Source organism: Protopterus annectens, chromosome 4.part0, assembly GCF_019279795.1.
Source record: "Protopterus annectens isolate FY-2018-M chromosome 4.part0, PAN1.0, whole genome shotgun sequence".
NCBI classification, from domain to species: Eukaryota; Metazoa; Chordata; order Ceratodontiformes; family Protopteridae; genus Protopterus; species Protopterus annectens.
Window position 1 is genome coordinate 617094790 of NC_056733.1, and position 24588 is coordinate 617119377.

Below are 24588 nucleotides of genomic sequence, written 5' to 3' on the forward strand. Positions count from 1 at the left end.
CTAAACATGGCAGAGTGATTCTTGTGCAGTAAAAAAACAATAAGTAAATCAGAAGGCACTCTGAATAAAGGCCTGTTCTCAAAAAGGAACAAACTAAACCTTCTCATTACAAAAAGCACAAAGAAAAAAAACAGAAGAGCTACTATAACTCAGACACAATTCAAGGCCTCTAACAGAATGGTATGAACTGATTTTCAAAAGTACAACTGTAGATTCCAAAGAATAAGACAATATTTTACTGTAAATTCTGATCTAACAAAATAATTTGTATAAAAAAATAAATTGCATCATAATTTGCAGCAATGATAACAATTTAGAACTGGCTTCATCTGCAGGAGATGGTTCAGCTAACTCATGAGAGGGGCAATTCCAGAGCTGACTCAAAGTAAATTAATTGAGTAGGCAGCACTCTCCTCATATCAAACCACCGTAAACATACTAACACTGCACAAATACAGGCTGCTGCTAGGCACATAAAAATTGCCTGCAAAATGTGAAATGCCCTCATTCTGACTTTGTAAAGAAATTACTTTCTTTACAAGACAGAAGAATGCAAAAAAAGAATGACATACAAATGCCCAGCTTTCTAACTCTGCCCAGTTCACATCATAAAGACAGTACCATCCACTTATAGTCACTTCATCCCAGAGTAACCGTTAAGACAAACCCTAACCTGAGGCTCAACAGTTCCAAAGGAAAAGTATAAATACCAATTAACCAAAAGAGTGGTATCTGAAAGGAGCTAGATGGATAGCCTTTTGTCTCATCCGAGCAGTCAGTCTGTATTAAGTCGTAGCAACATGGGCCCACCATCTACCTTATGAAGTGTTGCCATGCTACTCCCAAACTACCCCCAATCTACTCTCAAATTTGTGTCCCCCTTTAAGATTACAGTAGCAACCTTTAATGACGAACCTTACATTCTTTTCAGTCTCACACATCTTTCTATGAGAGCAAAAAGTCATACTTTCTTCATATAGACTTACTTGCACTCCTTAGAAAAATCTCTATCATGTGTGACCTGTAGTATCCCAGAAGAGGTCTCAGTAGCTGTATGCAGACAGGCACAACTTTTCATGGTATGCCAACTGCCTCCAATGCTTTCTCATAATACCTGCTTAATGAATTTCCGTTTTACTTCACCCCTTTTTAATTTATTCAAGTTTTCCCCATCCACATACACACTTCCTTGGAATTTCTGTGCTCATTACCTCACATCCTCATTTCACATAAGCCACTAACTGTCAAGTACAGTTGCATGCAAAAATGCATATTAAAGATAGCTAGAAGATGACCAATAAAATACAAAAAACATACTTACATCTTGCGTGCTGATCTTTTTCCTTTAAGCTTCCTCTGGCCTTCTGTTTTTGCACTTGCTCTGCCATCTGGCAGCTCCCCATTTAAAGTAGCTTCATACAGAAACTGGTTAGTGTTGTAGAAAGCATCTGTAGCAGGATATCCACCTTCCTTCCTCTTTAGGTCAGATTTAACTGGACGTGCTTCAGTATTGCTTCGAATTGGTTTTTGTTTTTCTATAATAAAGCACACAACTGACTGTTAAAGCCTTAACAGAAACTATGCACTTTCTTTTACAACCACTCAAATGGATACCGATGTTCTTTAAAAAAAAAAAAAAGCAACTATACTGCAGAAATGCAAAAGGTATTGGCAGGTAGTTTCTTGGCCCACCAAGTCTGCTGCATTAACACAATGACCACACAGTGTCACCACAAATACCACTATCAATGCATTTCAGCTATACTTTGCCATGCTAAGAATCAGTGCCACACCTAATCTTCCTACCCTGCCTCCAAAAGTCAATCTTTGCCTTTTCAAATTCACAGACATCCCCAACACAAATACTAAAGCAAGCCTTATCTATATCACAGACTACTATCACAGGGTGGTTCCTACCCCCCTTAACCTTGTCTTCTAGTCTCCCCACTCCTACCAGTACCAGACACAAACTGTTTAGTGCATGCTTCCTAGACAACTCTTGCATTTATAAACAGCCACTAAAACAGTTGCCAAAGTCACATCCATTACTACTCAAGTCATGCCAATACATGCTTCTTAAAGGGCAGACATTTGCACAAAGCATCATACTTCAGAGGGAGAAGAATGTCTAATTGAAAAGCAGATGGCTAATCACTGTCATAGGAAAGAGTTATGTAAAATCTTACCATAACCATAGATGTCCTGCTCTTCCCCATGTTGCAGTATTCTGGATATGGGTTTACCCTACAGTCTCGCGTATGTATGGCCAGTATCCAAAAGCTTTCAGTCCCTCTCTGGTGCGTCAGAAGTGGATGAGAGTTCATGGGCCATAAAGGTGATGGCATGCACCAGCCCTCAGAACAGCAGCCCCAGTCATAGCCAGTCCTGTAAGGGTAATGCCATGTTATTGCCATCCAGAAAGGGAAGTTCTTAGCTGACAAGAGGGGAAGGAAGGTGGGAAAGAATACTGCAACATGGAAAAGGACATCTATGATGATTCTTCTTTCGGCTTTTCCCGGTTAGGGGTCGCCACAGCGGATCATCTATCCGCTCATGACTGGCAGTGGAGTTTTACGGTGTCGAGGTGCCAGCCTGGCACCCAACCTTCCAGAGAAGGCGCACACATGCACACACTCACACCTAGGGCCAATTTAGTGTGTCCAAGCCACCTACTGCATGTCTTTGGGATGTGGGAGGAAACCGGAGCACCCGGAGGAAACCCATGCAACCACAGGGAGGACATGCAGACTCCGCACAAAAGGCACCCCAGCAGAGAATCGAACCAGAGCACCTCTTGCTGTGAGGCAACAACGTTAACCGCTGTACCACCATGGCCGCCCTGATTATGGTAACATTTTACACAACTTTTCTATGTCCTATTCCCATGTTGCAGTATTTTGCATATGGGTGAGTGCTAAAGCTCACTGTGGTTGGGGTGGTGGTCTAAAGGCAGACTCCAGGAATCCATGAAGGATAGCCCTGGCGAACCCTGCCCTGGATATGCAGACGAGGTCAAGCTTGTAGTGCTTGGTGAAGGTATGGACCAAGGGCCACGTAGCGGCTACCAGGATAGAGGAGGTATCCAAACCCTTGAATAAGGCTCCTGAAGATGCCATTGCTCTTCTGGAATGAGCTTTAACTGTAGACTGCAGGGACTTGTCATGGAACTGGTAGCAGACGGTAATGGCTTTGGAGATCCAAGTAGAAATAGTCTGCTTGGTCACCGTCTTCCCCAGACCTCTGGGCGGAAAGGATACAAAGAGTTGGTCAGTCTGTCTGATAGACTTGGTGTTGTGCAGGTAAAATTTAATTTGCCTGTGAACATCCAGGGAATGTAGCACTATCTCCTTGTGGGTTTGGGGAAAAAGCGGTCAATTGTATGGCCTGGTTAAGGGGCAGGTCATTGACTACCTTGGGCATGAAGGACAGATTTGTCCAAAGGGTAACCATGTCTTTGTGGAAAACTAGGAAGGGAGGAATAGCCATAAGGGCTTGTTCAAACACACTCCCTCTGGTTGAGGGTAGGGCCACTAAAAGAACAGTTTTCCAAGTACAGTGCTTTAATGAGGCTTTGTTTGCTGGCTCAAAGGGAGGTAACACAAGCTTCTCTATCACGTAGATGAGGTCCCAAGGCAGGGGGATGTCTTTTCTGGGGGCCTAAGATGCAGTACCCCCTTGAGGAAGAGTTTGCAAGGGAGTTTGGATGCTAACAGGAGATCCAAAGGCAGGCAAGCAGAGATAGCAGACAGATGGGCTTTGATGGATGATTAAGCCAGTCCAGACTGCAGTAGCTCACACAAATAAGACAGCACTAGAGTGGGTTCACTGAGAAGCAGGTCCAGCTGTCTTATGACACCAAACAGTGAATAGTTTTCCACTTGGAGAGATACAATTTTCTAGTATTAGGTTTCCTGGCCTCCTGCAGGACACTGAGCACATCCTCATTGTAAAGGTGTCTAAATGGGATCAGAATCCTATCAGCCACAGATTAAGGTGCAGCACCTGCCACTGTGGATGGATTAGTGACCACTTTGTGTTGTGAGGAGGTCCACTCGGGGGGGGGGGGGTAACTTGCGATTGCCCTTGGACAAATATAGAAGTAAGGGGAACCAGTGCTGTCTGGGCCAGTAGGGAGCCACCAACAAGATTTTTGGGTTGTCCCGCTGAATTTTTTGCAGGACCTTCTAAATGAGTGGGAAGGGGAGGAATGTATATAGATATTTCCCCTTCCAAGAAATTGAGAAGGCATCTGTTGCCAGTGTCTGTGGTTCGGGTGTCCTGGTGCAAAAGCCAGGAAGTTGCCTGTTGATGGTGGAGGCAAACAGGTCTATTTGAAATATACCCCCACCTGTGGACAAAATCCAAGAAGACGTCTCTGTGCAGCATCCATTTGTGGTCGTTTGTGCTGGTTCTGCTTAAATTACCTGCCTGTTTGTTGTGGAGGGAGGGAATGTAAGTCACCTGCAGGGAGATTCCCTGTGAGGTAGCCAATTCCCATACAAAAAGGGCTAGCCTGCAGAGCAGGTAGGATGTGGTCCCTTCCCTGCTTGTTGATATACCACAATACGGTTGTATTGTCTGTGTATGTTAGAAGTGTCCCCTGTTGAATGAAAGGCTGAAATGCCTGGAGGGCTAGAAGGATTGCCCTCATCTCTCTGGCACTGATAAGTTCTGATTTGAGGTGAATTGACCACAGGCCCTGTACTTGTGTCCAAGGGTGGCTCCACATCCCAGGTCTGAGGCGTCTGTGTGCTTGACTTGAGTGGGTTGTGATGGTTGGAGTGGGAGGCCTGGGTTGCATTGTACCTGATCCAACCACCACAGTATTTTCTTTTTCAGGCAGGGTAGAAGGGGCACATTGTGCTCCAGAGGCTGGTTGTGATGCTTCCAGATTGAGTGGAGGTACCACTGCAGAATCCTCATGTGTAGCTTTGCTAAAGGAAGCATGGGTATTGTGGCTGCCATGTAGCCCAGCAGCTTGAGGTACTGCCTTGGAGTCAACTCCGTAGAGTGAAGTACCAGAAGGAGATGTTCTGTCAAGATGCTCATCTTTGGAGAGGGTAGGTATGCCTCCATGAGATCTCAGCAGATTCTGCATCCAAGGAACACAATGTCCTGTGTTGGCTGAAGATGGGACTTTGGCAGACTTATCTGAAATCCCAGGGATTGTAGTAGGGTCACCACAAAGTGGCTGTGCCCTTGCAGCATTTCATGGCTAGCAGCCTGGATTAGTAGGGCATCCAGGTAGGAAAATATCTGTATTCCCTTTGTCCTGCAGTAAGCTGCCAAGCATTTGGTAAAGACTCTGGGTGTGGTGGAAAGTCCAAAGGTTAAGGCAGAAAAATGCCAAGTGAGAACAGCCCACCAAGAATCTTAAATATTTCCTGTGGGAGGGCCTGACTGGGATGTGGAGATAACCATCTTTTATGTCTAATGTAGCCAGGAATCCCTGTGGGATAATCAAAGGGAAAAGGGTCAGCATTTTGAAGGTAGGTACTTTTAGGAAGAGACTGAAGTAGGAGAGATCTAGGAAGGGTCTCCATGGTCCATCCTTCCTTGGGACCAGGAAGAGCCTTGAATAGAAGCATCTTCCTTCTGCAGAGGAGGAGACCGCCTCTATAGTGCCCTGATCCAACAGCATCTGCAGTACTGGTTGTAAGAGCTGCAACTGCCACGTAGGAGGTAGAGGAATGCCTCGCCATGTGGGAAGGGAGAGCCAGGATGTGGAGGATGGAAAGGGCCCACTTACCTGAGGTGAGAAGCCCAGAGAGGGAGACAGAGGCAGGTGGACAGAGGTACAGAAGGAGGGGGGAGGCAAGACTGGAAGGTAGTCAAATGAAACCTGACCTGTCTTGAAAGGGAGTCCTCTAGCTGGAGGTAGGAGTTACTCTAGGTGGAGTAGGTTGTTTTCTGGTGGACTTATGAGGCCTTGAAGGAGGAAAGTGTTGGGAGTGCTTCCTAATGAACTGTTTTGGAAGGGTAGTTTCTGTGAAACTTGGGGATTTGTGAGACCAGTAAGGCCCTGCACCTCTCTTCCTTTCTGTTGCAGAGATTTAAAGAGGTCTGCAAACTTAAAGCTGAAAAGTGCAGCAATGTCCAGGGGAGCATCAGTGAGCTTGGCTCTGAAGTCATCTAGCAGGGGTTGTAGGCGAAGCTAGGAGTATCTGTGCAAGGCAGATGCTGCTGACCTGGCAGAAGATTCAGCAGCATCATAGCTACACTTGGAGTGTCTGATGACCTAGGATGAGAGAGCTAGGGGAGAGGACAGTGATGCTTTGGCAAGGGAGTCAGGAATGTCTGCCAAATGTTTAGTGCCAGACTACGACAGACGAGGTGTACTTGGCCATGTGGGTCTGATAGTTTGTGGCTCTGAAAGCCAAGGTAGCAGAAGTACAAATCTTTTATCCTAATCTTTCCATTGTTTTGCTGTCTTTCTCAGTTGGGAGAATGGTGGTAGCAGGCAACAGTTTAGTGGCTTTGTCAGTGGGCAACAGATATAGTGGCTGGGACAGCCGGTGGACACAATCAGATCCTTAGCAGCGTCAGGTAGTTTGTAAAGCCCGCCAAGTCTACGTGGGGCAGGAGGCTGAGAGTTAGGGTTCAGAGATGCAGAAGAAAAAGCATAGAGGCAGGCAGGATGGGAGGAACAGCAGATGGGCTAGGGGTTTCCATTTGAATGGGGTCGTAATGCTTCCTTTGTATGTCAGACATTTCTGAGGAATTCCATTCAAAGTGTTCCTTCATCCTACTAATTGTCTCACTGAAGTAAGATCTTCAACTGGAGTCAAGATCCAGTGACTCTTCCTTGGGGAATCCGTACCCCAAGGGTAGAGAGAGTTGGGAGTTGGAGGAAGGATTCCTCAGAGGAATCTGAAAGGCCCTCCTCTTCCCTGGGTGCTGGATCTGTAGGCAGAGGCCTAGGGCTCAGGAGAGGAGGAGGCAGTAATAGCTGGTGTAGGCCTCAGTGCCATGAAGGCACTGAAGAGACTCTGGTTGAATGTCTGCCAATCAGGCATGGTTTCTGTAAGGGGGGTTGTTTTCTGTTTTCCCTTAAGAGGGGCAGTGGATGTCTGTCTGGAAACCAGCAACTGCAAGGGACTGGAAGACTGACTCCACAGAAAAATGCTGACCCCCCCAAGCTAGCAACGTCAGAATAGTCTCTGTGGACGTGCTCTTGCCTGTGGATGGTGCGGCATCCTTAGAGGTGCTCACGACCTCCGAAGTGGCAGATCTGGAACCCAACTCTGTAACCAGGCCTATGTCAGCCACAGGTTGGGAGTAGGCCAGAAGAGGCTCAGAAGTAGTCGAAGTCTGTAAGGTCCTAGCCTTTTTTAGCAGTTCTGTGGGGGCACTGGAAGAGCCCTCCATCCTAAGTGTAAGCAGTTTCAGATGCTGGTTCTTGAGGTATAGGTTTAATGCATGCAAGCGACTATGCAAAGTTTTCAGAACGAATGCCTGGCAGATTGGGCAGGCCTTATGGTTGAGATTTTCCTAAACAGAAAAGGCACTTGTCGTGGGTGTCCTTTTGAGGGATCTGGCATCCACACCAGCACTTACCCTTTCTGGATGACATTAACTAGCAATATTAATCAGGACTGAAGGTCCCAACGAGGTATTTATCTGAATAAATGAATAAGTCAGTTGTAACAACAACATCTGGCATACAACAGGCAGCTGAAAAGTTTTCAGGGCTGGTGCGTGCCGACGTCACCTTTATGGCCCATGAACTCTCATCCACGTCTGATGCACCACAGAGGAGCTGAAAGCTTTTGGATACTGGCCGTACATAGGCGAGACTGAAAGGTAAACCCATACGCAGAATAGTGCAACCTGGGAATAGGACATCAAGGCACACAAATGTAAGAAAAGAGAGGAGTTCCCTACAAGTGCAGCAATTTGAGGAATTATTTAAATGGTGCAGGTGGTAAAGCTACAAGCAAACTCAGCCTTGGTTTCAGCTCTTGCTGCAGATAAATGTTATTTGGGCACCTGTCAGTACCAATTCCTTGAATCACTGTGGTACTGCATTCGAGAATGTCATAATGGAGGCAACAAATAAGGATCAACCTTTTCAATCAATACTTTTGTCACACAAATGACGCTTCTGTACTTTGCTTTAACCACCTGAACCTATTGTCCAAGATCCAGTTAATATTCCAATACAGTGCAGAAAACCCAAATACAAACTCAGAAATGCAGTCCCATTTTGAACATAGCATGCGAGAAGAAAAACACTACTGGAAATTTTAAAGGACACCCTTTTTGTTCAAGTTAGCCAGAAAAACCCAGAAAGCTGAGACTTCAAATCAGTGACTAAATATTTTGTTTCTACAGAGAAAGATTGCAACAAGACAAAGGGGGGGGGGGGGGGGGGCAAGAAACGGTCAATGGTATGCAAACTACATAATGCCAAGAATTACCTTCATTACTAGTTAAAACTAAGTGGTATACAAAGCTTAACAGGAACTTGCAACCCACATAAATCAAAAGGTTTGGCTAAAAATATAGTGGACACTGTCTTAATAGCTTTTCAGAGAAAGCATACATTTAAAGCAATGCAGCTCTGAGCAAATGCTGAAAGGATATTCAAGGAAAAGAAAGGTTAAAACTTCTGTGGGACAGAGGGGAAAAACTTGGCCTGAAGACAATCAGGATGGTAGCCCCTACTCAGGCTACTTAAGGATAGAGCAATAGAGCAAAGTACTAACCGCTCAAGGAAAGTGCAATACTCCTTTGCAAAGATTAAAGAAGCTTTCAGTTTCTTCTCAATAAAACTTTCTTTAAAAGTCAAAATACCTCACACGCAACCAGTCAGTTGCAGCTGCTTTGCTGAGCAATTGCCAGACAGCAACATAAAAGGACAAATCTACTTAATGCTCACCTCTACGCCTGGCATCATATCAGATAAAGCACACTGTTTGCTGGCCATCTCACACAATACTCCATTACTTTTAATTCCCCTTCAGATATTTGCCTATACCGGAAACTGCAGCCATGCCCAAACAGATGCCTTTTTGTATGAGCAGACCATATAGGAAAGGAAACTGTTATAGAGTCAGAATAACATTGTCATATTAACTACTTCAAGAAAATATGCATATACCTCCCAGCACTTCAGAGCAGCATGCATGTAGCTAAAAAATGTCATTATCCGGACAACAGGTTATGAATTAAAGAAAATGTTTCCTGTACAGGAGAATTTTAGTTTACCAGCCTACCCAACTGGGCTGAGGACAAGGATGTAAAGCTCTATCAAAAAGTCACAAAACTAAAAACAAAAAAAAGTGATATGCATAATATAAAGAACAAACGCACAACAAAACTACTTCCACATAACTACAATACAGACATGGCAGGATACCGCACCAGACTGCATACTATGAGTGCCTTGTACTTCAAGTACCATAAAGTACTGCACAGCCAGAAAAAAAGATTATGATGTGCATGCTTTCTGTACAGTGAAAGCAGAATCATTACCCAAAAGAGCAAAGTTACAGGTGCGTGAATCAAACAGAAGGTACTTGAAAGCGTCAGCGATAAACTGCCATGAACAAAGTAATGACAAGGAAAAAGCGCAACCCTGGGCATAAAATACTATGAACCTTAGTAATAAAACATACTGCATATGACACAGTGCAGCAGAAGCTTCAACACCAAGGCTGACTCTGCACTCCTGACATCCGCAAGATGTAGGCAGGTACTCTGCTTTACACGCTAGTTTCTCAACAGTCCACTTAACTGCAAGCTCTGGTGCATTTTAACTTGTTACCCACCTTGCCTCAAATATCTAGTACGGACATCAGTAGATATCAAGGAGTGTCAGTTTAGGGACATTAGCAGATTCAGTAACTAGTTCCACATGGCACCAACAAAAATTAGAAGTTATGTACTCAGCATAACGTTCCATCTGAGTAGGTGACTTCATTCGGATGCAACCTGTGGGTATCGGATCCGACCTCGGATCCGAGCCGGCAATTCAAAAGCTTAGGCTCCGAGCTCCTAGCTCCTCCCTCTTACCCATAATCCCCTGCCAAGCCCTGACTGACCTCAGATTGAGTTTGCCTCAAAATACTGACAACAGTACACAAAAACAGCATAAATACTCGCTCTAAAAAGGTCAGGGGGATGGAGGGGAGGATGGTTGCATCCGAATGAAGTCACCTACTCAGATGGAACGTTATGGTGAGTACATAACTTCTAAATCTGAAGTAGGCAGACTTCATTCGTCTGCAACCTGTGGGACAGAGTCCCTAGCTACCTGAATCTTGGGCGACCGTCATGGAAGGATGTTCCGGAGCACCGCTGAGCCAAAGGATGCTCTTCCTCTAGAAACAACATCCACCTTGTAATGAGAAATAAAAGTATGAGGCGAGGCCCAAGTAGCTGCCGCGCAGATATCATCCAATGATACACGGGACTTAAAGGCGGCTGACATGGAAACTGCCCTAGTAGAATGAGCCGTAACCCTCTGAGGAACAGGTCTGCCTGAAGTGTCATATGCCTGCAGAATACAATTAGCAATCCATTTAGATAGTGTGACTTTAGATACTGCTTTACCCAGAGCAAATTTAGCAAAGGAGACGAACAGCTGATCTGATTTCCTGTGGCCAGCTGTTCTGTTAATATAAAAACGTAATTGTCTATGAACATCCAAGGAATGCAATTTGTATTCTCCTTTGTTTGAGTACTTGGGAAAAAACACAGGTAAATTGATTGACTGGTTAATATTGGATTCAGAAGAGACCTTCGGAAGAAAAGATGGATTGGTCCTGAGGCACACCCTATCAGGGAAGAAAGAAAGGTAAGGCGGTTTGACACACAGAGCCTGAAGCTCAGACACTCTTCTGGCTGAAGTGATAACTACCAGGAAGGCAGTCTTCCAGGAAAGGTACTTTAAATCAGAAGAAGCTGCAGGCTCGAAGGGAGGAGCAGTAAGGGCCTGCAGGACTAAAGACAAGTCCCAAGGCGGTACAACCTCCTTGACTGGAGGCCTTAACAAAAAACCTCCTTTGAGAAATGTTTTGCATAATCTTGCGTCATAAGGGAGCTGTGTCATGACCAATGTGATAATGCGAGATAGCTGCCAATTGTACCTTAATCGTGGAAGAACTAGCCCCTTGATGAAAGAGGTCTGTTAGAAAATCCAGCACCGCTGACATAGGTGCCGAGAAAGGATCCAAAGTTCTCTGTCCTGCCCATATAGAGAATCTCTTCCATTTACTCCGATAAACCTGCCTGGTGGAAGGTTTATGAGCTGCCACTAAAATGGCCTTGACCGGTGATGAGATACCGAGTCCTAATTAAGGATGGAACTGGAGCAGCCAAGCTGTCAACTTCAGGGTCCGCAGATTGGGAACTGACATTCCCAGAGGGTGAGAGATGAGATCCAAAATTGGATCCAGAATCCATGGTGGATTGATTTTGTGAGACCATACGAAGGGGAACCAAGGTTGTCGAGGCCAGAATGGGGCAATGAGAATCATTCTGCTCCCCAAACTGTTGGCTTTCTGCAGAAGCCTCTGCATCAGAGGAAGTGGAGGGTAGGCATAAAGGAGACTGGGAGGCCAAGCATGCACCAGAGCATCTCTCGAACTCCCTGGTGGGAAGCAGAGCGAAGAAATTGTCGATTTGGCATTTGAGGGAGAGGCAAAAGATCGCAACAGGGTTGCCCCAAACGGCAAAAATCTTCTTCGCTACTTGAGGATTGAGAGACCACTCGTGTGGAGAAAGGATGGTGCGACTGAGCTTGTCCGCAAGGATGTTGGACTTTCCCGGAATGTGCGTTGCTACCAGAAAGCGTTTGGTGGAAATTGCCCATTCCCAGACTCTCATGGCCTCTCGACAAAGGGGTAAGACCTGGTTCCTCCCTGTTTGTTGATATACCAGACTACCGACATGTTGTCTGTCTGAATCGCAATAGTCCCTGAAGGAAGAACGTGGTGAAGTGCTTGCAACGCTAGGAGCACCGCCCTCATTTCCAGGACATTTATATGCAATGACGTCTCTGTGGGATTCCACGTGCCTTGGACAATCTTTCCCGCAGAATGCCCCCACCCGAGGCAAGAAGCGTCCGTGGTCACTGTGGCTCGGGAAATGCAGCGCAAAAAGGTCTCCTGCCAGGGGCTCGGAGAAAGAAGCCACCAAAGAAGGGAGTCCCTGCACGCCTGCTGACCGCAATCGGAGCGTTTAGAGAAGAACAAAGAGGGCACCACTGAACTTGAAGGGTCCATTGAAGAACCCGCATGCGTAAACGGGCATGAATGAGAAGCGGAATAGCTGCCGCCATAGAACCTAGGGCCCTCAGGACCGAAGCTGCAGTTGGAGATGGTTGCAGGATCGCTGTCACATGACACTTCAGGCTGGCAATACGGTCTGGGGTGAGGAAGGCTCGCATTGATCTGGTGTCTAGTCTTCCTCCTATGAAATCTATAACTTGAGTGGGGTTCAGAAAAGATTTCTCCCAGTTGATCGTGATGCCCAGCCTTGGTGCTAGTTGAAGAAAGTAATCCCTGGCTGAGCACAGAAGATGCCTTGATGATGCCGTCAGGAGCCAGTCGTCCAGGTACGGAAAGACCTGTAATCCCTGGAGCCTCAGGTGGGCCGCTACCACCGCTAGCACCTTGGTAAACACCCTCAGGGCTGAGGTGAGACCAAAGGGGAGGACCCTGAACTGATAATGACTGGCTCCCAGCCGGAAGCGAAGAAACCTCCTGGATCGTCTGTCCATCCGAATGTGGTAGTACGCATCCTTGAGGTCTATGGAGCACATCCAGTCGTTCTCCCTCAAGAGGGGAAGTATAGATTGCAGGGTGACCATCCGGAACTTTTGCTTGGTTACTGACAGGTTCAACTGGGAAAGGTCTAAGATTGGTCTTAAGTCCCCCGTCTTCTTTGGCACCAAAAAGAACCTGGAGTAAAACCCTAATCCGGTTTGATCTGGGGGGACGCGCTGGATGGCTCTTTTTCTAGCAGCTGCTCGATTTCGATAGCTGCCGCCTCCCTTTGGTCGGGTGGAACATCTGGGAGGCTGCGAGATTTGGGAACCTTGAATAGGGGAATAGAATATCCTCTGGATATGACTCTAAGCACCCAACTGTCTGTTGTTATGGACTCCCAAGAAGTCAGGTGCATCGAAAACCGCCCCCCGACTGCCTCCAGAGACGGACAGCCGGGCAACCCTTCAGGGCTGCTGCGTGGGTCTCTCAGAGAAAGGTTCTCTGGACCCAAAGTTGCCAGGAGCCCCCCTGCCTCTAGCACGACGACCTCCCCGTCCTCCTCTGCCACGGAAGGACTGGTTATCCGGAGCAGGCTGGGACTGCTGCGACTTCCGGAACCACATCTTCTTCTGTCCCTTTTGGTTCTTAGAGAAGGACCTCTGGGGAGCTGAGAAGCGGACTCCGATGGCAGACAGCGTCTTCCCGTCCTTTTCGCTCTGGACTAATGTCTCGCGAACAGTCTTGCCAAACAAGGCAGAACCATCGAAGGGGGCATTCGCGAAGGTCGCCTTGAAGGGCTCTGCAAAATCACAATGGCGGAGCCAGGCCTGTCGCCTCATGACTAGGCCTGCTCCGCTGGCTCTAGCGGCTCCCTCAGTAGCATGAGACAGTAGCCGCATAGATGTATTGGAAACTGATCTGAGAGTGGCCATTCGGGTGGAGTAAACCTGTTTATCCTCACCGAGATGGACTCGGGGAGATGCAGCGTATTCTTTAATCAGATCCCGCTGCATCCTAATGACATGTGCCATGTAGTTCAGCGCTCTCAAGGAGAAGGTTGCTGAACTAAAAACTCGCTTCCCAATGCGATCCATCGAACGGGACTCCTTGCCCGGAGGATGCACGGAGGAACTCTCCTGGGCCAATTCCCTCTTCGTGGCTGCAGCCATCATCATGGCATCTACTGGGGGACCCTTACTCCAGTGGATGCGGTCCGACGGAGGAAAGAATGCGGTCCGGCGTTTAGGATAGGCTCAATGGTGTCCGGATCCTTCCACGCCTGATGGAAATAAGATCCACCAGGGGTCAGCAGGAGGGGACACCCAAGAGGTAGAAGGGCCCGCCTCGAATGCCTCCAAGAACACAGACTCGTCCGAAGAAGCCTTGGGGCAGACCACCCCTGATCCTTAACATCTCCATTATGTCTCCAAATGAGACGTCCTCAGAGGGTGACCTAAGGGAGCCTTCCCCTTCATCCAAGTCTGTGTCTTCAGTGACAGACTCAGGGGAGTCCATGTGCCTCCTCTTGCACTTACGCTTCCGAGGTACTTCATCGGGGGGGCTGTCCGAGGAGTACTCTTCAGCAGTTGGATGTTCCAAGGGAACCACTTGGGACATCGAGGCGGGCTGTCCCTGGGACCGGCTGGTGGGGGCCTGGCCCAACTGCAATGGAGTGCGGGATGGAGCCGTGGCAGGGACCAGGGGTCCGGATGTCCTCGACAGTGCCCTTTCCACTACGTCGAAAGCCGAGGGGGAGCCAGCTTCTCTAAGCCCCGAGAGCCGACCCCCACTCGGATCCGACGCACGGATCGGAGTCGGAGCCAAAACCGTCGGATCCGAGAGACCGGTGTGCTCCGACCTGGACGGAGCCGAAGACACACCAGCTCCCTCGGATCCGAGGCTCGGCCCTCGGCTCCGAGGTCAGGTCCGGCACCAAGCACTCAAGGGATGGGACGGATCCGAGGTGCGCCGACCCATCGGATCCGACCCACCCCCGGATCCAAATCTGCACGGCGCCGACAGCTCCGAACCCATGGTATGGGTCGGAGAAGGAGCCAAAGGGGCGAAAAAAGGGGTCGAAGCCCCTCCCGGATGGGGGGGGCTAGGAGCACTCCCATTTGCATTTGGGCCTGGATGAATTTCCTCATCATCCGGTCCATATCAGCTTCACTCATAGAAAAAGTTGATCTAGAGGAGGCCACCGAAGCGGACCTAGAGAGCCGCCTCGGGGACCTCCTGGAAGGGCTAGCCTCCTCCTCCTCGGGTCCAGGAGAGAACCGAGGGGAGTGGAGCCGAGGAGGAGGAAAGCTAGAAGGCACAGGGGAGGCCCGCTTAGATGGAGGAGCCGAACTGGAAGTTTCGGCTCTTCTCTTGTGGTGCTTCTCCCTGTGCCTCTCCTTCTGTCTTTCCTTAGAGGAATCCTTCCCCTCCGGCAACTTAGAGGGAGGTTGAGTCCCAGCCGAGGGGAGAACTCACAGCAACAGGTTGCTGAGTGGAAGGGCAGAGGCGGCGGTATCTGGAGGTAAAAGACCCGCCAGCACCAACTTCGACCTCCGTTCCCTCAAAGCCCGGGGGTTGAACCCTGCACAAATGGTACAACCAGATGACAGGTGTTCAACCCCCAAGATGACGACGAGTGTGGCCATCTGCTGGGGATAGCTTATGGCCACACTCGGTACATTTCGAGAACACAGCCTTATGGGCTTCAGACATAGTAACCCTAAGGCCTAACACACAACACACACAAACTACGCAAAACCCGATAAATTTAAATAAAAGAGAGAGGAAAGCCTAAACACACTCAACACTAACTAAATCAAGAAAGAAAATAAAGATTTTTAAAACTTTTTTAGTCAAAAAACTATTTCTTATCTTCACCAACGCCAGGAGCTCTGGAATTCCGTAGCTACTTGAAAAGCGGCAAACGAAATCTGAGGTCAGTCAGGGCTTGGCATGGGGATTATGGGTAAGAGGGAGGAGCTAGGAGCTCGGAGCCTAAGCTTTTGAATTGCCGGCTCGGATCCGAGGTCGGATCCGATACCCACAGGTTACAGACGAATGAAGTCTGCCTACTTCAGATCAAAAGTTATGTAGTTAACATAAGGATAGATCCATGTTGTTAGTTTCCACCTAGTTCAACCTGTGGGTTATTTGATGCAACTGATTAGACACCATCCAATGGAATGGAACAGTTATTCTCTAAAGCCACTTTAGGCAAAAAAAGATGGATTCATACAGACGGAAACCCGTATTTGTGGAACACTAAAATAAGAACAGTCAAGAGTTGATAACTCTGAAAACCACCTTACTGAAGTAACATCCACCAAAAATAAAAACCTCAAGTCTGACATTGCTAAGGGTTCAAAAGAAGGGCCTACAAAGACCTGCAAAACTACATATTTCAGGGAGAAACCAGATCCCGAACTGGGGGACACAGCAAAAAGGTACCTTTGAAAAAAGCCTTTGATATTTTGAGAGCAGACAGAGGAATATTATCCTTGACAATGTGAAAATTAGAAACGGGTGCAAAATGCACCTTAAATAGCAGGAAAAACTAAAACCTGACCAAAAACAACTCAGCAAGAAAATCTAAAACAGATTCTAAAGGAGAAGAAAAGGGATACAGCCCTTGGGATTCTGCCCACACTGCAAAAAGTACAGTTGTGTACACTTACCATAAATGTAGAGGTTAGAGTGTATTCACTGTTGCAGTCATTACATTTGGGTTACCTGCTTGCAGTAGCCCTCAGTCAGCCAGATTAACAAAGTCTTGGGTCCTGCGTTGATTGCTGTCCTTCCGTTACGTCAAGTCGTCAGGGGTATAAAACATGCAGTCGACGCCATTACATCAGTTTTTCTTGCCCCATATGTCAGGTGCCCCCTTAATGGGAAGCCATAAAATCTATAAATATACAAGGTCATACCTCCAACAAAAAAGCAAATACACCAAAAAGCTTTTGAGCATAGTAAAGGTGAGTAGAGATATAGCCAAAAAAGGTAAGAGGGCTGGAGGGAGGGTAACCAGGACTGCAACAGTGAATACACTCGAACATCTACAATTATGGTAAGTGTACACAACTGTACTATGTTCTTCGTGTTTCACTGTTGCAGTCATCACATTTGGGTAGATTCCCAAAGCTAAGGATGGGAGGAAGAATTTAGACAGCATTAGGACCAGCTATACGGCCCTGCAAGACTGCAGTGGCAAAACCAGCTCTGGATCTAGAGAAAATTGGCAGATGGTAATGCTTGGTGAAACTATGTACAGAACTCCATGTAGCAGCTTCTAGGATGTCCCCTGGGTAGGGACACCTCTGAGAAAGGTTCTGTGAGGTAGATGCAGCCCTGGTTGAGTGGGGTATGATCCCCTGTGGGATAGGTTTTCCATGGTGCTCGTAGCAGAAATGAATGCAATGGCCTATCCATCTGGAAATGGTTTGCTTTGAAACAGCCTTCCCCTCTGCCCCTGCAGCAAATGCCACCAGGAGTTATTCAGATTTCCTTTGAGGTTTAGTCCTGTCCAAATAAAATCTAAGTTGTCTGTGCACATCTAATGAGTGCAGTATCCGTTCCCCTTTGTTCTGTGAATTAGGAAAGAAGGTTGGCAAATGAATGGACTGATTAAGGGCCACACTGGATACCACCTTGGGCATGAAGGAGTGATTGGTCCTGATGGACACCCCTGTCCGCATGAAAGATGATGAAAGGCTACATTGCCATAAGGATCTGTAATCCAGATACCCTTCTTGCTGAAGTGATTGCTAAAAGGAATTTTAAGTCTGCAGTAGCAGCTGGCTCGAAAGGGGGAAGAGTGAGCTTCCCAAACACAAAATTAAGGTCCCAGGCTGGAGTTGGAGCTCTCCTGGGTGGTCATCAGTTTTTGGCCCCTCTGGAGGAAAGTACAGTTTTGTACCTACCATAAATGTAGATGTCTGAGTGTTCACCCTGCTGCAGTCATCACACTTGGGTTATCCTGCTGTCAGGTGGTCCCGTAGTCGGCCTGAGTTACAAAGTCTTGGTCCGGCGTCGGTTGCTATTGCTTCTTCCCTGATGTCAGCGCGCCAGGGGTATACAAGAGGCATCAGACTCCATTTTCTTCAGTTTTTCTTGCCCCAGATGTCAGGTGCCCCCAATAGATAGGCTATAGCTATATAAAAAAGTACATATAAAAATAAAATACCTTCACGCACAAGCAAATACACCACAGAGCTTGTATATGATAGAATGGTTCAGAGGGGATGGAGGGAGGGTAACCTGGACTGCAGCAGGGTGAAGACTTGAACATCTACATTTATGGTAGGTACAAAACTGTACTATGTTTATCGTGTTACCCTGCTGCAGTCATCACACTTGGGTTGAATCCCAAAGCTAAGGATGGGTGGTGGAGTTAAACAGGGTTAGAAGAAGCTAGTAAGCCCTGCAAAACTGCAGTGGCAAAACCAGCTCTAGTCTTAGAATATAGAGGTAAGTGATAATGTTTGGCGAAGGTATGTACTGAACTCAAAGTTGCAGCTTCCAGAATATCCTTGGTTGGCACCCCCCTGAGAAAGGCTGCTGATGTAGCTGTAGCTCTGGTGGAGTGGGACCTAATGTTAGCAGGTACCGGTTTCCCATGATTAGTGTAGCAGAAACGTATGCAATGTCCTACTCATTTTGAAATGGTCTTTTTTGAGATGGCTTTTCCTTGTGATCCTGCAGCACAGGCTACAAAGAGCTGTTCAGATTTTCTGAAAGCCTTGGTTTTATCCAAGTAGTAACGTAATTGCCTGTGAATGTCCAAAGAGTGCAGGAGTCTTTCTGCTTTATTCTGGGGATTTGGGAAAAAGGTGGGCAAACGAATGGTTTGGTTTAGGGCCACACTGGATACCATCTTTGGCATAGAGGAAGGGTTAGTTCGTAGAGAGATTCTGTCGATGAAAAATGAGGAAAGGCTCCACTGCCATTAGTGCCTGTAGCTCTGAGACTCTTCTAGCTGAAGTTATTGCTAGTAGCAGGGCAGTTTTCCATAAAAGAAATTTTAAATCAGCTGAAAAAGCTGGTTCAAATGGTGGCAGTGTAAGCTTTTCTAGAACAAAGTTGAGATCCCAAGTAGGTGTTGGTGCTCTCCTGGGCAGTCTTATGTTCTTAGCCCCACTGAGGTACTGTCTTAGGATTGGATGTGAAAATAAAGGAGGATCCGTGTTGTAATGAGCTGAAACTGCTGCGGCGTGGATCTTAGATGAAAAGGAAAGTCCTTTGTGCAACATCTCAGTTAAATATTGTAGGATCTGAGGAATGTTTGGATCAAGGGGATTTTGGCCTTTAGCCTGGTTCCAGGCGCAAAATCTTTTCCATTTGTCTGAACAGGTTTTCCTGGTGCTGGGCCTCGGCCTACAGAATGACATCCATAACAGCTTTGGATAGAGGTGTTGGCTGGTTGTTTAGGATAGATGTGTTGGCTGGTTGTTTAGGTAATAAGCCATGCAGCCAGGTTTAAAGTCTTGAGCTGGCTGTGTAGAATCTGATTGTCTCGCTGGGTGAGCAGGTGAGGAATTTGTGGTAAAATTCCATGGTGGGCAGTGGGCCATGTTCCTTAGAATTGGATACCAGTGCTGGCTTGGCCAGTCTGGTGCAATGAGTATCATTTGTGGCCTCTCTAATCTGACTTTCAGCAGTACCTTTGCTAGAAGAGGCAGTGGAGGAAAGGCATACACTGTTAATGTTTTCCAACTGAATGAGAGGGCGTCCACTTTCCAAGCTTGTGGATGGAATGTCCTTGTGCAAAATTTCTGAAGTTGGTAGTTTTGGGGGTTGGCAAACAGATGTCTGGGCGATCCCATTTTTGAGTTATCATTGCAAATACTTGTGGATCTAGTTTCCACTCGTGGGGATCCATGATGTTTCTGCTTAGGTTGTCTGCCAATGTGTTTTTCTTTCCTGGCAGGAATTGTGCTTGTAATTGAAATTGGTAAGACAGTGCTGTGTTACACAAGGTCATTGCTTGCCTGCATAGAGGGTACGAATGTGTGCCCCCTTGCTTGTTTATGTACCACATTACTGTGGTATTGTCCATCTTTATTATTAGTTGTCCTGGGTGTAAGAGGTCCTTGAAAGCTGTTAGAGCATTCTGTACTGCTAGCATTTCTTTTGATTGATATGCAGATGCATTTGATCTGTAGTCCATTTGCTCTGAATGCACTGTCCTGCCATGTGTGCTCCCCAGGCACAGTCCGATGCATCTGTTAAGGTGAAAGGCTGACCCTTGTTGAGGTGACATGCCTGTGCCCACCATAGAAACTTCTGTTGAAGGCAGGGAATGAGTGGTATTGTTTCCAAGCTGTGGCTGTGCTGAGTCCATACACTTTTCAGGTACCATTGTAATTTCCTCATATGCAGTTTTGCAAATGGTATTAGTAGTATGCAAGATGCCATGAATCCCAAGGCCTGCAGAAATTTTCTTGCAGGGAGTTGGGTCTTTGTTGCCATTATTTTGAAGTATTGAGTCAGCTGTTGTTGCTCGTTTGGCATGAGATAAGCCATCTGGGCCATTGTATTCAAGTTGGCACCCAGGAATATTATGTTTTGTGAGGGCACTAGTTTTCTTTTCGTTTACTTTGTACCCTAGGCAACTTAGAAGGTGTCTGACAAATGCCAGATGCTTTAAAAGAATGTCCTTGCTTTCTGCTTGAATAAGGCAGTCGTCCAGGTATGGGTATATTTGAATTCCTCTTTGTCTGCAGTATGCAATTACTGGTGCCACGCATTTTGTGAAGACCCTGGGCACAGTAGATAAGCCAAAGGGCAGTGCAAAGTACTGGTAATGGGTTGAACCTGCAATGAAGCGGAGGTATCTTCTGCAATTTTGTCTGATAGGGACATGCATATGCCTCGAGGTCCAACGTTACTAGCCAAGCATTCTTGCCCAGCATGGGAAGAAGCTGCTGTAGTGTTAGCATCTTGAATTTTGGTACTTGTAGATAGGTGTTCAGAATTGAAAGATCCGGAATGGGTCTCCACGCTTTGTCTTTTCTTGTGACTAGAAAGAGTCTAGTAAAATCCTTGTCCTTGCTCCTGTGTAGGTACCTGTTGAATGGCTCTCACGTCCATGAGCCTGCTCAGAGGCGATCTGTGCCTGACGTATAAAGCCATGTCCAACCCGGAATTAATGGACATGCTGCACCTCAGAAAATCCAAGTCCCATCGAGCTACGCGCTCAAGAGACTTGACCCTCAGCACTGAAATAAATAGGACATGCTGGAGGGACAGATTCATAACCCAGAGGCTCCATTCACTCTGGAATAAAATCCCAGTACAGGTTAGGCAGAGTCCCTCATTGCCTCTCTTTAAGAGGAATCTTGATGAGTGGATGGGAGATCGCAGGTTTACCCCGGGTATCACTTCTGTGTCACTGTTAGACAAATGCACAGTATACTAACCTTGAAAAAGGGCATAGCAAAATTCATTTAAAATGGGTGGAGAAAGCCAAACGCGTAGGCGCCTCACTGAAAACCGGAGAACCGGCAACAGGCCCAGCAGAGGCCTCGGAGTCTGGCTTGTTCCTAGGCTGCCTGTCCTTATCCTTGCGTTTTTTTATGCATGCCGGTCGTCGGCTGCTCCGACGGCATGATATAATTAAATTTCCTACCAAAGTAATGTTGTGCGAAGTCAAAACGGCATTTGATAGTTCATTTATTAAACCTAGCACATAACTGACAACCTGTGACGTCGTGGTCTGGGCCTAGGCAAGGAATACAATAAGAATGCAAGTCCTTATGAGGTATTTGCTTCCTACAAGAAATGCAATTGTTAACTTTTTCTGACATCGGACTGAGGCAAAGAAAAGGTTCCCCAATGGGGTACTTAGCTTTATTGAAGACTTCGGACTAAAATTTGATTCGGAAATCTCAGGTGTCGGCAAACAGGCACTTGTGAACTGCTTCTGCTTTGGGCACCACGCGGCAAGAAAGACTGAAGAAAATGGCGTTGGATGCCTCATATACCCCTAGCATGCAGACGTCAGGGAAGAAGCAATAGCAACAGACGCCGGACCAAGATTTTGGAACTCAGGCCAACTGCGGGACCGCCTGACGGCAGGATAACCCAAGTGTGATGACTGCAGCAGGGTAGCACGATGAAAATCTACTTGAGCAGTGGATGAGAGAAAAGGGGAGGTTCTGTGTTACAATGAGCTGAAATGGCTGAGGTGTGAATTTTGATGGAGGAGAAGGACAGGCCCTTGTGAAGCATCTCAGTTAAGTATTGTAAAATCTGTGGTAAATTGGGCACTGCTGTGCTCATCCCTTGAGATTGGTTCCAGGCACAGAATCTTTATCATTTTTCAGCATAAGATTTTCTAGTAATAGGCCTCCTTGCCTCTAAAATATCCATCACTGGTTTACTGAGGAATGGCAAAGGAGAGATTAGGTAATTAGCCAGGCTGCTAGGTTCAGTGTTTGAAGCTGGGGGTGCAGAACCCGGTTCTCCTGCTGAGATGACAGGGTAGGAGTCTGAGGCAGGTGCCATGGGGCCAACAGTGACACTGCGCAAGAGGGGGTACACCAGTGTTGGCGTGGCCAGTCTGGTGCAATCAAAATCATTTTTGGTTTGTCTTGTGTGATCTTTAGTAGTACTTTGGAGAGCAGAGGCAGAGAAGGAAAGGCATAAACTGATAGGTTTTTCCAGGTGAAGGACAGAGCATCACCTTCCAAGCTTGTTTGCGGGGAGTCCTTGTGCAAAATTTGTCCAATTAATAGTTCTGGGGGGGAGGCAAATGGGTCTATATCTGGGCTCCCCCATTTGCTTGTCAACATGTTGAAAATCCTTGGTTACAGTTTCCACTCATGTGGGTCCATGAGGTTTCTGCTTAGTTCATCTGCCAGTGTACTTGGTTTTCATGGCAGGAATTGAACTTGTAAATGCACTTGGTAGCTCAGGGCTGTGTTCCACAATCCAATGGCTGGTCTGCAGAGGGGGTAAGAATGTGTACCCCCCCCAGCTTGTTACATACCACATAACAGTGGTGTTGTCCATCTTTACCATTAATTGTCCTGGAAGACTGTGGTCCTTTAAGGCTGTCAGAGCATTCTGTACAGCTAACATTTCTTTTTGACTGATATGCAGGTGCATTTGACTTGGGTTCCATTTGCCCTGAAGGCACTTCCCTGCCAGGTGAGCCCCCCTTGCATAGTCTGATGCGTCTGTTAGGGTTTGGGCAGCAGGGGGTAGTGTGAATGGTAATCCCTTGTTTTGGTGGCAGGCCTCTGCCCACCAAAGGAACTCTAGGCGTAGGCAAGGTATAATAGGAATCACTGCTTCTAGATCCTGAGAATGTTGACACCATAGGCTTTTTAGATACTACTGTAGTTTCCTCATATGCAGTCTTACATATGGAATTAGAAGAATGCAGGAGGCCATGAACCCCAAGGCTTGTAGAATTTGCCTTGCAGATAGTGGGGTTTTTGTGGCCACTTGTTTGAAGTAGGTTGTCACATGAATTTGTTTCTCTGGCGTAAGGAAAGCCATCTGGGAAGTTGTATTCAAGCTTGCTCCCAGGAATATAATTTGTTGACAAGGCACCAGGTGTGATTTCTTTTCGTTTATGTTGTACCCCAGACAAGTTAGCACCCTTTGTACAAATGCCAGATAAAAGTACGTCCTGGCTTTCTGCCTGAATTAAGACAATCGTCCAGGTATGGGTATATTTGGATATTTCTTTGCCTGCAAAATGCAACAACCGGAACTAGGCACTTTGTGAATACCCTGGGTGCAGTAGAGAAGCCAAAAGGCAGTGCAGAGAACTGACAGTGCGTGTAGCCTGCTTTGAAGCGAAAGTATCTTCTGCAAGATTGCCTGATTGGGATGTGCAGACGTCTTTCCCTAGCATAGGGAGCAACTGGTGAAGAGTCAGCATCTTGAATTTTCGAATCACCAAAAAGGTGTTTAGAGCAGACCGGTCCAGGATAGGACGCCATGAATGGTCTTTTCTGGGTACCAGGAAAAGTCTTGAGTAGAAACCTTGCCCCTTTTCCTTTACCAAATGAATAGCCCCCATGCTTGAGAGAAAGTACTTGCTTTTGGGCCTCTGACCACTGACTTGGGGGTAGATCTGGCCACCCGCTTGGTGTTGGTAACGTGTGGAAGTGAAATCTCTCTCTGGGACACTATTTAAAACCCATTTGTCCTAGGTAATGAGCCCCCAGTTCTTTGCATGAAGAGCAATCTTTTCCCCCCAAAGGGGCAGTCAGTTGAGAAGTGCTTGACAGTTTTAAAAAGAAGTCATTGAGACAATTTACGATAAGGGGGAGTTTTACTACCCCCAGATTTGGAGGTGGAGGCCCTCCACTGCTTATTCCTGTACGTACCCTGGGGCTAAAGCCTGGGAGCTCTGCTGGATCTGGGTTTGGACTGAGGTCTGGAAGAGGCAGGAAAGGACCAATTCTTGGAAGGCCAATGCCTACTAAACCTTGGAGGTTGTACTTGTATAAAATCTTTAACAGTTTGCATAGATTTAGCTTTTTCCTCCATCTTTTTAAGAACTTCTTCTGCCTTGTTGCCAAACAGGCGGTCCTGGTTTAAGGGAGCATCCAGTAATTTCACTTTAACATGATATGGCAAGGATTGCCCCTTAAGCCAAGCATGCCTTCTAAGTACAGACCCAGTTATAGCAGCCCTGCAAGATGCCTATAGTGAATCAAAATCACATTGCAATGTTTTCCAACTTGTTCAGCTGAATGCAGTAAATCCTGTAAATCCTTATTTTCAGCACAATTAGGAATCAATATAATTTTCTGTTTAATACAATAATATGCTGCTGATACTTCAACATATGAAACTGGCAGTTTAAGGCCCTAATGACCAAAGTTGCAAAAGTGTATACCTTCTTACCCCATCTATC

General features: G+C 46.8%; 1 protein-coding gene across 9 annotated transcripts in view; it reads right to left on the minus strand.

Annotated features, from left to right (window-relative positions):
- LOC122799480 (N-lysine methyltransferase KMT5A-like) overlaps positions 1-24588 on the minus strand; it is an 882477-nt gene that overhangs the window by 310356 nt on the left and 547533 nt on the right. For all 9 annotated transcript variants that reach the window (XM_044068570.1, XM_044068567.1, XM_044068572.1 and 6 more), the window contains one exon: positions 1322-1535. In XM_044068570.1, coding sequence (XP_043924505.1) covers positions 1322-1535 — 214 coding nt within the window. The remainder of the gene's footprint in view (positions 1-1321; positions 1536-24588) is intronic.